The sequence below is a fragment of the Hipposideros armiger genome, unplaced genomic scaffold (assembly GCF_001890085.2).
Source record: "Hipposideros armiger isolate ML-2016 unplaced genomic scaffold, ASM189008v1 scaffold_55, whole genome shotgun sequence".
Classification (NCBI taxonomy): domain Eukaryota; kingdom Metazoa; phylum Chordata; class Mammalia; order Chiroptera; family Hipposideridae; genus Hipposideros; species Hipposideros armiger.
In genome coordinates this window covers 265163-279728 of record NW_017731405.1, presented here as the reverse complement: position 1 = coordinate 279728, position 14566 = coordinate 265163, and the positions used below count along the sequence as shown (strand labels likewise).

The window sequence follows — 14566 nt, the reverse complement described above, 5'->3', positions numbered from 1 at the left end:
TCCTCCACAACTAGACTGAAGAACAAAAGGACAGCAACTTGTCTGTTCCCCTTCCCTGATTCCCCAACACTGCCCCTCTCCCCCAATTCCCCAATAAAATCTTTAAAAAAACAAACAAACAAACAAACAAAAAACATTACGGTGAGTCCTCATCCACCTTATTCACTGGATCTGGCACCGTGAGACTTCTGGCTCTTCCCCAAAGTCAAAACAATTCAGGAAATGGAGGCAGCCACAACAGCGCAACTAAGGACCTCACGCAAGAGAGACTTCCAGGACTGCTTCAGAAAGTGGCAAGAACGATGGGATAAGTGTGTTCGAAGCGAGGGGGAGTATTTTGAGGAAGGAGATTAATGGCAATGTGTCTTTAACTGTAATAAATTTTTTTTATTTAAACATTCACTGTAGTTTTTGTTCACAACTCATATATCATACCCAGAGTTTCTTTATCTTTGGTTCTTTTTCCCCTTAATTTCTACATCTACTATACTCCTTCTCACCTTTTTCTAAACCACTTTAGCAGTAAGTAGTCACTCTGTGAACTGTATGTTATAGGTAATACAAAATGTGAACCCTTCTCATTAGATGAAAAAGGCGATCCCCCACCATGGAGAAACTGGGACAGCACGTATCAGAACAGGCACAATCTGACAGTCTTCAAATAAGTCAGTTTCCTTCTTGGATTTAAAATAAAACTGAAATCTGGCCTTAACTGTGGTATTTGGAAAGTGTCATGCTTTCTTCGACACAAAAAGATTTAACTTTTTCAAAATGTAAATTCTTAAAAGAACCACCTTCCCCAAACTAGGATCTGAGGAACCAATCCTTAATTGTATTCATAAACATTAAAATTTTCCTGTTCTTTCCACTCGCTTACTCAAAAAGTAGGATAACTATAATAGCCTCTCTCCCACTTGGAAAAGTACAACTTTTGGAGACTTGAGTTGGCTGTATTAGAAATAAGAAATGTCTTTCATGATGCACAGCCGTCTTCATCTCTTTCTTAATCACACATGTCTAAAGCATTCCAGGAGGCTGACTAATGTACCTGGAAAAATGGACCATAGTTTCTCATTCTTTCTCCTGAAGCTCTCTAGTCAGTTAGATCAAGAAGGGACTAGTTTCTCTTTTACTCTACAATTGGGAACTTAATTACAAGGTGATCTTGAGGAAGGCAGACCCTTACATATTCCCACCACCAATTCCTTCTTGTTCTTGTATACGCTTGTCTCAAACATAGGGGCAGCACTCAGTGATCTTACTGGTTCCCTTTATCTCAATCTTTCTCCTATGGAGATTCCCTTAGGACAAGATCCCAATATAGCAAAACTTAAGTCTTCCTACTAATAATAGCTGCTATTCGCCGAAAAGGGAGAGCAGAGCAGTGTATGTCGTAGCCTACCCATCCACTGGAGATCACACTAAATAGTTACGCAGGAGTTTCTGAGCACCCAAAACGGTCCCAGTCCAAAGTCAAGTCTCTGAGCCGAGCAATTAAGAACCAAAGTTTCTTAAGTTCTTTGTTGTATGGTTCTCAACTTTGTGACTCCAAATAGCTGTCTTTCCTCAGAAGAATCCCATGATTCCACCATACCAACTATTCTTTCCTGCTCTCTTGCTGAAGGTAGGTGATCATTATGAACCACCTCAATCCACCCAAGGCCCTTTTGTCTAGAACCCAAAGTTCATATGCTATTAAGATTTGTGTTCTTTGGGGACAGAAGTATCGACAAAGATGTACCTGGCTTCTCGTGTGAGACAAATACTTACATATCTGAACAGCTCAACTTGGAAGATCAATGCATTTTACTTTATGTAAATTATACCTCAATTTAAGAAAATTAATTCTACTAACAGATACTTATCCTCTCAGGGAACCTGTCCTTACTTGACTAACAAGTCTAACAGGGTTCTCTATATCCATATATCCTCCCCCATAAAAAAAAAAAATTAAAAGCAGCAAAAAACTTATCTTCCCCCCCTAACTAAAACTGCATTATTTTTCTCAGTGTACGTCTCCCATTCAATTACATGAAACATGGCTAGACTGTCTTGAGGGGCAAAAGGAAAAAATTTTTAAAAACTTATAGAGTGAATGGGATGAGATAACAATAGCCCTGAAAAGTTGTGTGAGCTGTCTAAGGTGACACACATGCAGTGGCCTCAGGAGCAGGCCGCAACTTCCCTTGGCATGGGGTGCAAAGAGCACAAGGATCTCAATGCAGCATAGAGAGAATGGGCATTTCAAAAAGAACAACCCCCTATCGAGCTAGCTCAGTCCCAACACCGAATAACTATTTCCAACCCCCTCTAAAATTCTTCTCAGTGAAAATATCCACCTCAAAGAATAGATAACATCAAATCAGGATTTAATAAACATTCAGGCAACTTAAGATTTTATTGCGAAAATAGCTATTTTGACATTATATCCATTTTCTCATTTATCAGAATAAATTCTTTACACATTGATCATCATCACTTCTGGGTATTTATACAGTCTCTGAGTAAAATAGATTCACACTAGGCAAGGCTAGAATATTGAATTTATGACCAACATTGCTTATTTTAAGATTGTTTATAACAAAACTACAGTATTTATATACTAGAACAGAATTTAAAATGTTTACCATTCAAAGACAGGCTAGGTGGAACAAAGCCAATATGTGTACACATAGATTTCTTATTTATCTTCTTTGCTGTCCGTCTTCCAGAAAGCTAAAGTTACATTACAAATGCCTCAAATGTTCACTTCAAGATGAACAGAAAAATGGAAAGACATCATTTCCTATTTTACATAAAGTCAAAAGAGAAATAAGACTCATCTTTATGCAATTAACATAAAAGCTTGAGAATACCCTTCCTTCTCCAAGAAATAAAGAGGCCAGCATTGCAAGAGGAGCAGCGAGCAGTCCAAAGCACAAATGGCCAGCACAACCTTCTCTCCAACGCATGACGTGCTGAGGACTGATGCAAACTCTGGCAAATCATTTTTCTTGATTTCCAAGGATCTGGGATATGTAAACTAAGTGATTAAAAGGCATTTCTCTGAATCTGCATGCAGAAAACTGAAGGATTAGAACAAAGGTCCAACTGTTTTTCACATGGCTAGATGTTCATCATGACACAACTCAAAACACAAAGCCAACCTTTCTATCAAATGCATATCCAAAGCGTGGAGTTCCAAATATACAACTGTACACACTGCAGAAAACAAACAAAAGCATCCTTATGTCTGATTAGTGATCTGATTTGATACTTTGAAATGAAATCAAACATACTTAGTCCCCTGAAATTTGGAGGCGAGTGAGGTTTAAAATTTGGGGGATAGAGAAACTGTTGGAGAATGTAATGAAAACTGTAAACCCTCATCCTAGAAAATGTACACACAAACATACAATCCTTATTCAGAAGTCATATAGAAACTGGTTATTTTATATATATTATATATATATATATATTATATATATAAAATAACCAGTTTCTATATGACTTCAGTGCTATAAATACCCAGCACCTTTTTGGCACTTCAAAGCATAGCAAAAAGTGGTTTGGAAAATTGTTCTGGAATTTCAAGTTGGCTCCCCCTTTGTCTCCTCGAGTCCCCTGTACAGCTGTTCCAAGCCTACTGGGGTTCTAGGTAAAGGGGCTGGACTGACCAGGGGCCTCCCATGTACCTAACTAACCAACCTAACCAAACCGCAGCCACCCACCGCTATCTTCACTCCGTGGTCCAAGTCCTGACCTGTCTCTTCCCATTGTAACCACCCACTAGAGGGGCACCAAACAGGAAACCTTTGCAATGAGCACAAACCAGCAAAAACACTCTAAGGCAGCATTTCCCTGAGTGTATTTCTCAGAACACAAATCTCACAAGACACCTACTTTAAAAACAATCCATACAGAATTAGGGAAATGGTGTATAAAATACAGGTCCATCTTGGAGACACCAACCACACAATAGCATATCAAAGGTTCTGAAAAGCCTAAGTAACTTAACTTTGTCTAATCCAGTATTTCCCAAATTTATTTGACCCTCTACACACTTACTAATGATCTAGTCTGCTGAAATGCTCCTTTAGGAACTGCTTCTCCAAGGAACTAAAAAACGGTTTTTAGAAATCTTACTGTATAATTTCAAAATAATAATAATGAGGATACAAAAGATTTATTTTCCTGTGTTTCTTTTAAATAAAGAAATGACTTTGTTTTGCTGTGAATATTTTTCTATCACAAAAAAAAAATCCCCTCTCTATTTACAAACATCCAACTCAAAGATACCCTTTCTTATATCACAGTTCGAGAATGTTAATTCTCAGCTGTTATGATTGGCCTCTTCATCTGGAACAAATAATAGCTGTATATTTTTTATTCTGAGAATACCTCTCCACCTCAATCACAGTAGTTTTACGTCTAAGGCAAGTAACCTGAGCACCTAACAAACACTACATCCCAATAAGAGTTTTGGGCTAAATTATTTTGCAAACCCTTAAAAAAAAAATCCATCTTCACAGCTCTGTGAAAATCAGCATTTTGAAGATCTAATGAAACTTCAATTAAACCTTTGAGGATAATAGGATTACTGGCCTTTGGTTCATGTCACTAACAACAAATTTCTTAATGATCTGCTTAAGAAATATGAAACCGTTGAAAAGTAAATGTAAATTCCAAGAGCTGAACAAGAAACAGGAAAAGATAATTCTTAACGCCAACAACATATACAAAAGACGATCATCACAACCCAAATTACACTCTGTGGCTGTGCTCGGGATTTCAATTATATAAATAACCAAACCAGGACAAAGTCAATTACTCATTCCCTGTGAGCTTCCAACAAAAAGCATACAGACAGGCTGCACCTTCTTCATTAAAACGTGGTCCTGGTGTGCATGTTGTCACATTGTGCAGTGAGAGGTAACATGTGCAAAGCAAAGAAGGGCTACCACTTGGAGACCCAGAGCTTTTAAAAAATATTTTATCCTCCACAGAAAACCCAGGTACCATAGGAAGAAAAAGACATACGTACAAACACAAAATCATATAATTTTTTATATCCTAGGAAAAAGGAGTTCTTGGTTTTAGGTTGTTTTTTCTTTTCTGGTAAGGCAAAACAAATCTTTAGATAATCATTGGTTATATAAACCTGAGTTATTTTTTTCTTTAAACTCAAGAATGAAATACAATATTTAATTTATATTATGTATTCAGCTGGAAATGAATACAGGCTACTATCTTTGGAGCAATACATTTTAAGTCACAGTTTATGTAGATAATGATAAATTTACTCTACTGAATTTACGTTTAAGACCTTTTATTTTAAAATAATTATAGATTCACAAGTTGCAAAAACAGTACAGAGAAATCCTGTGTATCCATCACTCAGCTTGTCTTTGCATTTAAGCATTTATATTTTAGTTTTAAAAGGTTAAAATTTTTGACAGTTTAGGAAACACTGTCATAAAATCTAATGGACCTGGTCAATGTATATTCTTGGAAGAGGCTCTAAGAAAACATACTACTGACTTCAAACTTTATCACATGAAGCTACCTTTAAAAAACTGGTATCCTGAGATACTGTCACCGTTTCCAATTATGCCTCTTTTGAAGGCTAGTTTTTTCCATTTTTGCAGACTTCTGAAAATTATAACTTAGCTCTGATTGAAATAAGCTTCTCCATTCCTTCATGTTAATATATCTAGCAATATTAAATAGAAATTACAAATGGAAATCAAAAGGGTTTTGATTTAACATAAAATCTCTATTCCTCTGGCACTCCAAAAATAATACAAACATACCTAAGTTGAAATTGGATTCACTTGTCCATGCTAACTTTTATAGGGGGAAAAAACAGTGAAAGAATGACTATCCTCATTGTTCTTTAGTTTCTTTAGTGTTACAAGAATGGTAGTCTTATGGATGACGGATGGCAGTTTGTGGAGGATCTTTATCATATGGGAATTATTGGACCAATTTTCTAATCCTATACCACCAACAAATATAAATACAAACATAGTAGTCCCTTTTATATTATCCTCCACCATCACCTTCAAAAGAAAGTAGCTCACAGCATTTTGTTTAAGACTGTAGACATTATCTCAGCAAAGTCAAACTTGATCCAAAGCATATCCTGACAGGCTGATCACAAGCTCTCTGCCCCATCTGGGAAGCTGTTCCTTTCCAAGAGCTTCCTATATGAGCGGCACATCTATGGAGCAGTTTGTGCTGTTATAGCTTCCTAGCATTTCGTTGGCTTATACCAAAACAGCTCAACTAAATAAACCAACACACACATTTTCACTTATCTAAATCCCATTTTGCATCATAGAAAAGAAGCATCTAGAAGCATCATGTCCTATATAGTACAAGGCTAAAGGCAGTTCAGAGCAGGAATGACCAAAAGGAAATAAATAATATTTACAGTCTTCTCTACTAAAAAAGTGTATTTGTTATTCTAAAATGATGTCTTTTTGATTAAACTTTCAACATATGAAATGCTGCAGTATGCTTATCAGCAGAAGTTTGTCTTGTAAGAACATGATCTCCTACATTCTCATAAAAATTTAAACACATTTTTCTTATTCATGGGCATCAGTAGTTTTATTGGCAGAAAAATTTACATAACCCAGTATTATCTTTTGACTTTGCCTATGGAGAAACTTGGAGTTAAATTTACTATTCAATTTTAGAATGTTAGGGTTGATATAGCTCTTTCTCCTATAAATATTGTATTCTTCCAAAACTAATTTTAATTGTCCTGTTTTACATGTGTTTGACAATTATAAGCCATGTCAAATGCTTTTTGGAAATTTTAATACAAATCATAATTGAAAATGACTAACCCTGACTAATGCATGAACAGATGTCTGATTAATGTGCTAACCAACCTTCTCCAATATACATCAATCAGAGGACAATAAAGTCCTCTGGTCATGATTTTCAATACATAATATTCATACTGACTTCAGATTGCTGGACTCGAATAGAAGATTAACGCATGACACGAGACACACTTTCCCACCTGTTGCAGAATACACAACTCATTACTTTCCCTAAAAGCATCCAAACAGATGAACAAGATTTTGAAGACTACCTTATTTCTCACTGAATTAAAACTTTCATGAAAAACATTTACAAGGACTTAAAGACTCCTGTATAAATAGCTACCTAAATACAGAACAAATTGAGAGGATGGAGGTCAAACACAGCTGAGCTCCACTCAGCTCAAATTAGACAAATCTCCTGACTACAAAGCTGTTTTCCTAACATGTGGGTTTCTGCAGGACATGATAAGATTTGCTGAGCACCGTAGTAATCTTTTAAGACACTAATCAAAAACATGGTCCTATATTTTAAAAACCCCAGAAGTGGTTTTAGGACAACAGAAGCACCTCAGCCACTAAAATAAGCAACATCTATTATAAAGTAAAATTACTTGCACAGCAAATTCTTGAACAGTCCGGCAACCAATAAATAGAAAATATTCTTAAAATTTTGCTGCTATTTCCAATTATTCCATTGGATTCTTCAACTACAAAAAAATAATTAGTTGTCATAAAGCTTTTGACTACATGATATGCTTATGAAAGAACACTGGTCTGAGCCAAGCGTGGTGAACTTGGACCAGGCGCACAGTAGGTACTTCTATTAATCTGGTGGTAGGCTCTTCCTGAGTAGTGTCTAAGGATTGGGCAAGTTTCAGTAAGACTTTACAGCCTGGCATAATAACGATGAGCAACACCTTCAGTTCTCCTGAAATCAATCCAAGAGATAACTAGAGTTAAAGATATACTACAGGGCCGGCCAAGTGGCGCGTTGGTTAAGAACTGGCTTGGGATGCCAGAGGGCCCCGGTTCGGATCCCACATATGAGGGCCAGTGACACTGCTCTCTACAGCTAAGATGCTGAACAACAGCTCAACCTGGGAGCTGGGCTGCTGTGGGTCGCCGGCAACGGCGTGGGCTGCAGTCCCTGCTGCAGTGGGTTGCCACGGGCTACCATGTGTAGCCAGCAGCCAGCGTGAGCAGCCAGCAGCCGCAGTGAGCAGCCGTCCAGAAGCCGGCGACTGATCTGCCTCCCCCGGGAAGAGCGCAATGATGGTGGCCAGCTTGGGCCAGTGAAGCGACATCCTCCACAACTAGACTGAAGAACAAAACAACAGCAACTTGTCTGTTCCCCTTCCCGCCGATTCCCCAATAAAATCTTAAAAAAAAAAAAGATACACTACAAATCCATAGGGCTAAAGCTGCCACATTCGCCCAATAAACTAAAAGAGCCCTTACTAACTTATACTGAACACACCAACAAATAGTAATGTTATATTGAAGTGCATATAGTAAGATAAATATTATATATAACCACCTTTAATATTTATATATGGTACTAACCCCCCCAAAAGATTAGACTTATGAAAGCATAATTAAAAAGCACATTCCTCATTGCTTTTTAAAGTTAAATAGAGGCTTTTCTATTGAAGTAAATAGAATATAAGAATATTAGAATAATATATTTTTCATAATGTCTAGAATAGGCATCAGATTTCTAAACAGAAGAAAAAGGCCTTAGCCAAAGTGTCACATATTAGATATTCAGGCTGATCTAAGAAAACTAAATAAATTAGCTTGAATAAATGAAGATTGCACGTTCAGAGCAGAATTGCAGCTTTTGGTCAGCAACATGGGAACCAAAGGCAAAAATCTGCCAAGGTTAAGGCAGGGATATATATATATATATATATATATATATATATATATTTTTTTTTTATTTCAATGTGTTATGTTTTTTCCCAAGTTCATTTAGCATTCACTTTGATGGTATTTAAAGTGCATTGCCAAGCTAAAAGACAAGCTTCCTAATTTAAAAAAAATAGATGTCGTAGAAAGTTTCTTTTGTTGTAGAGTCTTCCTTATACCTATTAATGGCATTTTCTTTTAGCCTCCACACACTTAGTGTAAAAGATGACTGCAACAATCATATTACTTTGGACAGAAGCATGTCACCTATCAGGGTGATAGCCGTTGTAAGGAATCACTTTCCTCTTCTGCTGGAGTCAATTTAAGTGTCGGCAGTTTCCGAGGAGGAAGTTGAGGGCTTTGGCGAAGATTGTCATCCATCTGTGGAAAGTACAAAACGCACATTTGACGAATGGCTGTAGCACCACTTATGTGGACTGTGGCCACCCCGTTGAAACTATAGCCTAGAAGGCTGCAGGACCATATGTTTCTAGGACTGCTAGCGAAACCTTTTTCTTGCAAATAATCTCTCAAGAATTCTAAATGTCATACCTCAAATACCAGCTGACTCAGATGTATAAAAACAATATGGCTCAGCTTTGATGCCTTTACAAAATTACAGTAATTCCAAAAAATGAAGCTTCTACTGAACTCAACCGCTACATGACTTGTTTTAAGACGTCTTCTAGTAAAAAAAGATGCTTTTTTCTCTTGCAAAAATTAAGTTCCTCAAACATAGCTTTCTTTTTTTAAAACTCTAGATTTTCTATCCAAATAGTGAACAGTAGTAGCCACTAGAATTTGTTGCTCTTATGTCCTGTAGCAGTGAGCCATACTGAAGAGCAGGTATGAAGGCGCAGGAGAAGTGCTGATACAGGGTCAGAAAACTTTCATATATTGATGATGACCCAAGAAGAAGTGTGCAAAGTGGGGACAGGGCCTCCTGGTTTTATTTTTGCATATGTAGGTATTTCACGGTTCTCTTTACATGTTTGTCATGAGTTTGCCACATACAGGAAATGGAAACTATACTGGATAGCCTTTATCTAGCAGCTCACTGTCTAAAATAGCTTGAGTAAGCTTCCCATTATCCACACTTAACCCTCAATATATGTCCTCTCATGAGATTTACTGGGTTGGGCAAAGAATTAAGACAAACTGGCTTTTATTCAGTTTACCCAAACTTTAACAGTGAACTCTTATAATTTTACTCACTTCCCAAGTTCTAACAACACATGAAATACAATAAGGAGAAATCGAACAGTCATTCCAGAGTGGCAGTTAGAACCTGGCTACTAGTACTGCTAGTAATGGATACATAATCTCATTCATGAGTTAGAGTTGACTAATTGCAAAGCCCATGCTGGAGTCCAATTTCTAGGGTTCAAATTCCCTCTCTAATTCTTGTCACCTGTGTGACCTCAGCCAGGTCACATAAGCTACTCTCAAAGCTTCAGTATCCTCATCTGTAAAACTGGGATGGTAGAGGACATGCACTCATAGAGCTGCAGTGAGGATTAATGAGATACCTCACATGAAGCTCACACAACACCATGCCTGTTACTGCCAGCCAGTGTTATTTGGGCACATTGCCCATTAGTTTGTAAAAGAATGCAGTATTATTCACTTGTATAGGTAAAAAAGCAAGTTTACCAGACACTTGGCGAAAAAAAAACCCAAATAACTCTGTTGTATTTTTCCAATTAGAATCACCCTTGAAATTTCCATTGTTGGCTCTCTCTCCTACCCAGTTCCTCAATCTCTCTCTCACCAAATGAACACCCCCCAAATGGCAAAATAGCCACACTGATAAAAGAAATTGTAGACAACATTTAGAACAGAAAAGGATAGGACGGAGAAAATATAAAACATTTCATAAGGAAGAAAGATGTTACAGTGCTCTTCGCAAGGATAAGCACAGATGCTTCCAATCTCAAGAAATGTTAACCTTCAGAGACAGAAGCAGACAAGCAAGCAAGAAATGTTTTTGTTCTATCGTTTGTTTGGGTTTTTTTTTTTAAGCCAGGCTTTTGGGTCTCCTAAGTTGAAAAATACTAATTAATTGGGTGGTAAAAGTAAACCCAATCTCATTATCAGAACTTTCCCCAAAGCAATCAGGCCACTTCTGGCTTCAAATTACTAAATTATACTATACAACTTTAGTAAATACATATTTAAACAGCTTTCTAAAAAAAATAAATTCTTAAGAAAAAAAACTAAGAGGTTAAATTTAATTCATAACCCAAATTACAATATTAATCGCAGAAAGGAAACTACTAAATTACTATAAAACAATGATTGAAGTAAACTTGACCTTTTCAATCAAGTTGGATTCCTTATTTACAAGTTGTGTGAGTTTCTGCAGATTTGCATCTACAGTTTCTTGTCCAGCAGGAGAGATTCCTAAGAAGCCAGAAACAGAAATCAGAAAGACAGGAAATTTTGAAAGCTTTTAAAGCTGTTTAGACTGAAAGAATTTTGAATCTATCCACCCTCCCAAGTGCCCCACCTTCCCCCCAAAAAAAAAGCACAAAGAAAAACCATTCTGGGTTCAAAGGCAAATTTAAGAGGGATAGTAATGCTCCAAAACCAAGCCATAAACAAAAGGACTGAATTTGCCCACAGAGTACACTGGGGGCCAAGTGTGCTGCAGCTAGCCAAGGTCATTAGGAAAAGAGCACAGCAGGCCTCACTTCCTTCTCAAATTTAAATTGTACCTTTTCCCCACCTATTCCAAACAGGTCTTGAGTTACAACTATCTGGATAGCTTTTTAAGGTAGTGAACTCCAAAACAGCTATCCACCAGTCATCCTAAGTATTTGGAGGAACTTTAAAAAATACAGATTCCTGGGTCTAGCCCTAAGAAATTCTAATTTGGTAAATCTGGTATAGGACCCAAGATTTTATATTTGTCCTATGGACAGGTTTGCCAACCACTGCTCCAAAGTAACAAGGTTGAAAGTTACTTGATTTCATGTCTCTCAAACTACTAACTTATTGCTATATAAAAAACACATAACCAACCATAAAAAAATAAATTGTCCCTCAGGCAACTATCCTTATAACTCCTGTTTCTTTCTTTTTATTAAATTTATTGGGGTGACACAGGTTAATAAAATTATATAGGTTGCAAGTGTACAATTCTGTAACACATCATCTGTATATTGCTTTGTGTGTTCACCACCCAAAGTCAAATCTCTTTCCATCGCCATATGTTTGACCCCCTTTACTCTTTTCTGCCTCTCCCCCTCCCCCATCCCTCTGATAACCACTAAACTGTTGTCTGTGCCTATAACTCCTGTTTCTTAAAAGGACAATTTCAGCCAACTCTCCCAAACAAATTTAGTATCCCAATCGTACAAGGCCTCACACTCCCAAAGATTCGTATCCTAAATGACATGTGCCCTCTGTTTACTATACCTCCAGTCTGATGCAATCAGTTTTCAAGAAGTGGAATCATGGGGGTGTACCTCACCAAACTCAATCTGCTACTGATTTCTGTTCACGCAGGAAAATGCTAGAAGCAACATTTAAAGTAATTGCCCATTTGCATTAGGATAAATGCTATCTTAATAAATACTTCAATACCTGTGATTTAATCTTTTAGAAGAAAATGACCCACTTCAAAGGGGCAATATTTAAAGAACAAGAGCAAGAAATGTATAAAATCCAGAATAGACAAAAGGCAAATATCTATTTCTCTATTTAAATAAGAACAAACATATGGGAATAAAAATAAAGTTGGGAAAATGCAATTTTTTGAAGGGCTCTAAACCAGCATTTAAAGACAATACACAAACTTTTAAAATAAGTAATGCATTTTGCTTATACATCCTTAGGAGAATATGCAAATACTTTATACAAAGATTAGCTGAAGAGAAGCCAGCTTACCTCCAAGACTAAGCCTAAAATAACTGTTTAGGATGTCATCACAAAAGCGACACAGGTTGGAGAGCTGCTTCAAGTGTTCTTGTAACTGAACTTTAGGGAAGCGTACTTTATAAAGAGGAGCAAGAAAACCAAACACATAGGCATCCAAAGTAGAAGGCCTGAAAATAAATTCATGATATTTTAAGAGCACATAAGAAAATTAACTTGGGATTACATTAAAAAAATTATTTTCTCAAATACATTTGTCAATTCTGAAGTATATAGTCTTTTAAAAGGTTTACTACCCATTTTAGCTTATAAAAATGATGCAACTAGGATTATACTCATTCGTAGTTTTTTTTTAATACTCTAACCATTTGTTTTATTTCAAAGAAAATTCAGTTGTCAATTAAAAATTCAGTTTTACTCACAAGTGTTATATAGGGACTGGAGACAGGGTGGGGAGAGTCTTAGATGTTTTAAATTCCCATATGCAACATATTAAGTCAGTGTTAGAGTACCACAACAGATAGTTGCCAATAGTAAAAATCCATTACGTATTTTTTTCAGTGAAAAACTCATTTGGGGGAGGCAGACGACCAGGAGACTTGCTTTAAATAACTGCGCATTGAATATATGCACACAAAACATCAAAGTGATTTTTAAGGGAAGGTACTCACGTATCTCCAAAGAAAAACTGAGATGTTCCCAATCTGTTTGACAGAAGATTTAGGCACTCCTTGGCATCTCTATATATCTAATAAGGATGAAATTACATGTCAGAGGTAGGAAAGATGCTCTAGAACGTCTTTTTACGCAGACGTCTATAGATAAGTTCATCTCCGCTATCTCTCTTGTCCCTCCTCAGGAGGGCCCTGGCTCTGAAAAGAATTATGACCATACCTGTGCTTCCACTTCTCGGAGGTGGTAGAGGGGAGGCTCTCCTCTGGTCAGGAGAATCCTCGTCAGTGCTCCCTTAGACATTCTTCCAGGCAGGATCAAACTCAATGGGAAAGGAATCCGTGAAGCAAACCATGGCTTTGTCACAGTGAAGTAATTGTCGCTCTCAACCCAGAATGTGTGAAGCTGCAAAAGGAGGAACAAAACACCACAAGGATGTTCTTTTATTAAAAGAAAGGTCACTCAACGGATGTGAAAATTTTTCCTAAATATCTTTGTATAAAGTGACTTCAAATAAACTTTCCAGTTAGAATGACTCAAGGATAAAACAAGATTTAAAATGTGATTTCTGTTGACTGCTATATCCCAGGCACCCAGAACAAGGCCTAGCACATAGTCGGTGCTCAATAATATTTGCTGAATGAATGGATTGCAGTTCGCCCAATTCTATACATGAAGCAACAAACTCCATCTTTCACAAATAATTTTTATTTTTATTTCCAAAATGACATTCTCTTTCATTTTGTTGTTTCACATACTAGTTGAATGTCTTAACAGAATTCAGTTTCCCAGTAACATGAAAGAATCAAGATTAGTACATCAATGAAATGTCCTCTTTAAGCCTTTTTCATTATTTTTCTTCTAAATAGACTTAAGTACATTTTCAGTAGGTCACTAAAACACTGTAATATTCACCAATGCTCACCACTGCAGGAAGAAGCTTCTCTTCTAGGAGAGCAATGTAAGCCAAGGTATCTGCCCCTTGTTTTGCTGAGAGTTCATAATCAGCATTATATTTCTATTAAAAGATATAAAGCCAAAAGTCAAGAGCATCCCAAAACAGTGACGCTAAATAAATTAGCATTCTTATACTTCCTAAAAAATGGCAAATGTGATATTAGAAGGGAGAAAGAGAAATACATATTTAGTGACAAATGCTGCTTAATACCAATAAAGTTCTTAGCACTGCTTCATGCACACAGTAAAGTCAATAAGTGTTATGACTTTTTTATTCACTACTATTATTTCAGTAATTATTAATGACTTAGTTTATTTTTATTTATTTATTT

At 36.7% G+C, this 14566-nt stretch overlaps 1 protein-coding gene across 4 annotated transcripts in view; it reads right to left on the bottom strand.

The window, feature by feature from the left end:
* The window catches only part of MTX3 (metaxin 3), a 22258-nt gene that overhangs the window by 4950 nt on the left and 2742 nt on the right, over positions 1–14566 (bottom strand). The window contains exons 4-9 of one of the 4 annotated variants that reach the window (XM_019641076.1): positions 14203–14295; positions 13500–13682; positions 13277–13353; positions 12618–12775; positions 11041–11129; positions 8974–9107 (exon numbers count right to left, since the gene is read on the bottom strand). In XM_019641076.1, coding sequence (XP_019496621.1) covers positions 8997–9107; positions 11041–11129; positions 12618–12775; positions 13277–13353; positions 13500–13682; positions 14203–14295 — 711 coding nt within the window. In that variant the 3' untranslated portion in view covers positions 8974–8996. Of the gene's footprint in view, positions 1–8146; positions 9108–11040; positions 11130–12146; positions 12244–12617; positions 12776–13276; positions 13354–13499; positions 13683–14202; positions 14296–14566 lie in introns of those variants that run through there. The other 3 variants (XM_019641075.1, XR_002123845.1, XM_019641077.1) reach the window with 3 other exon arrangements.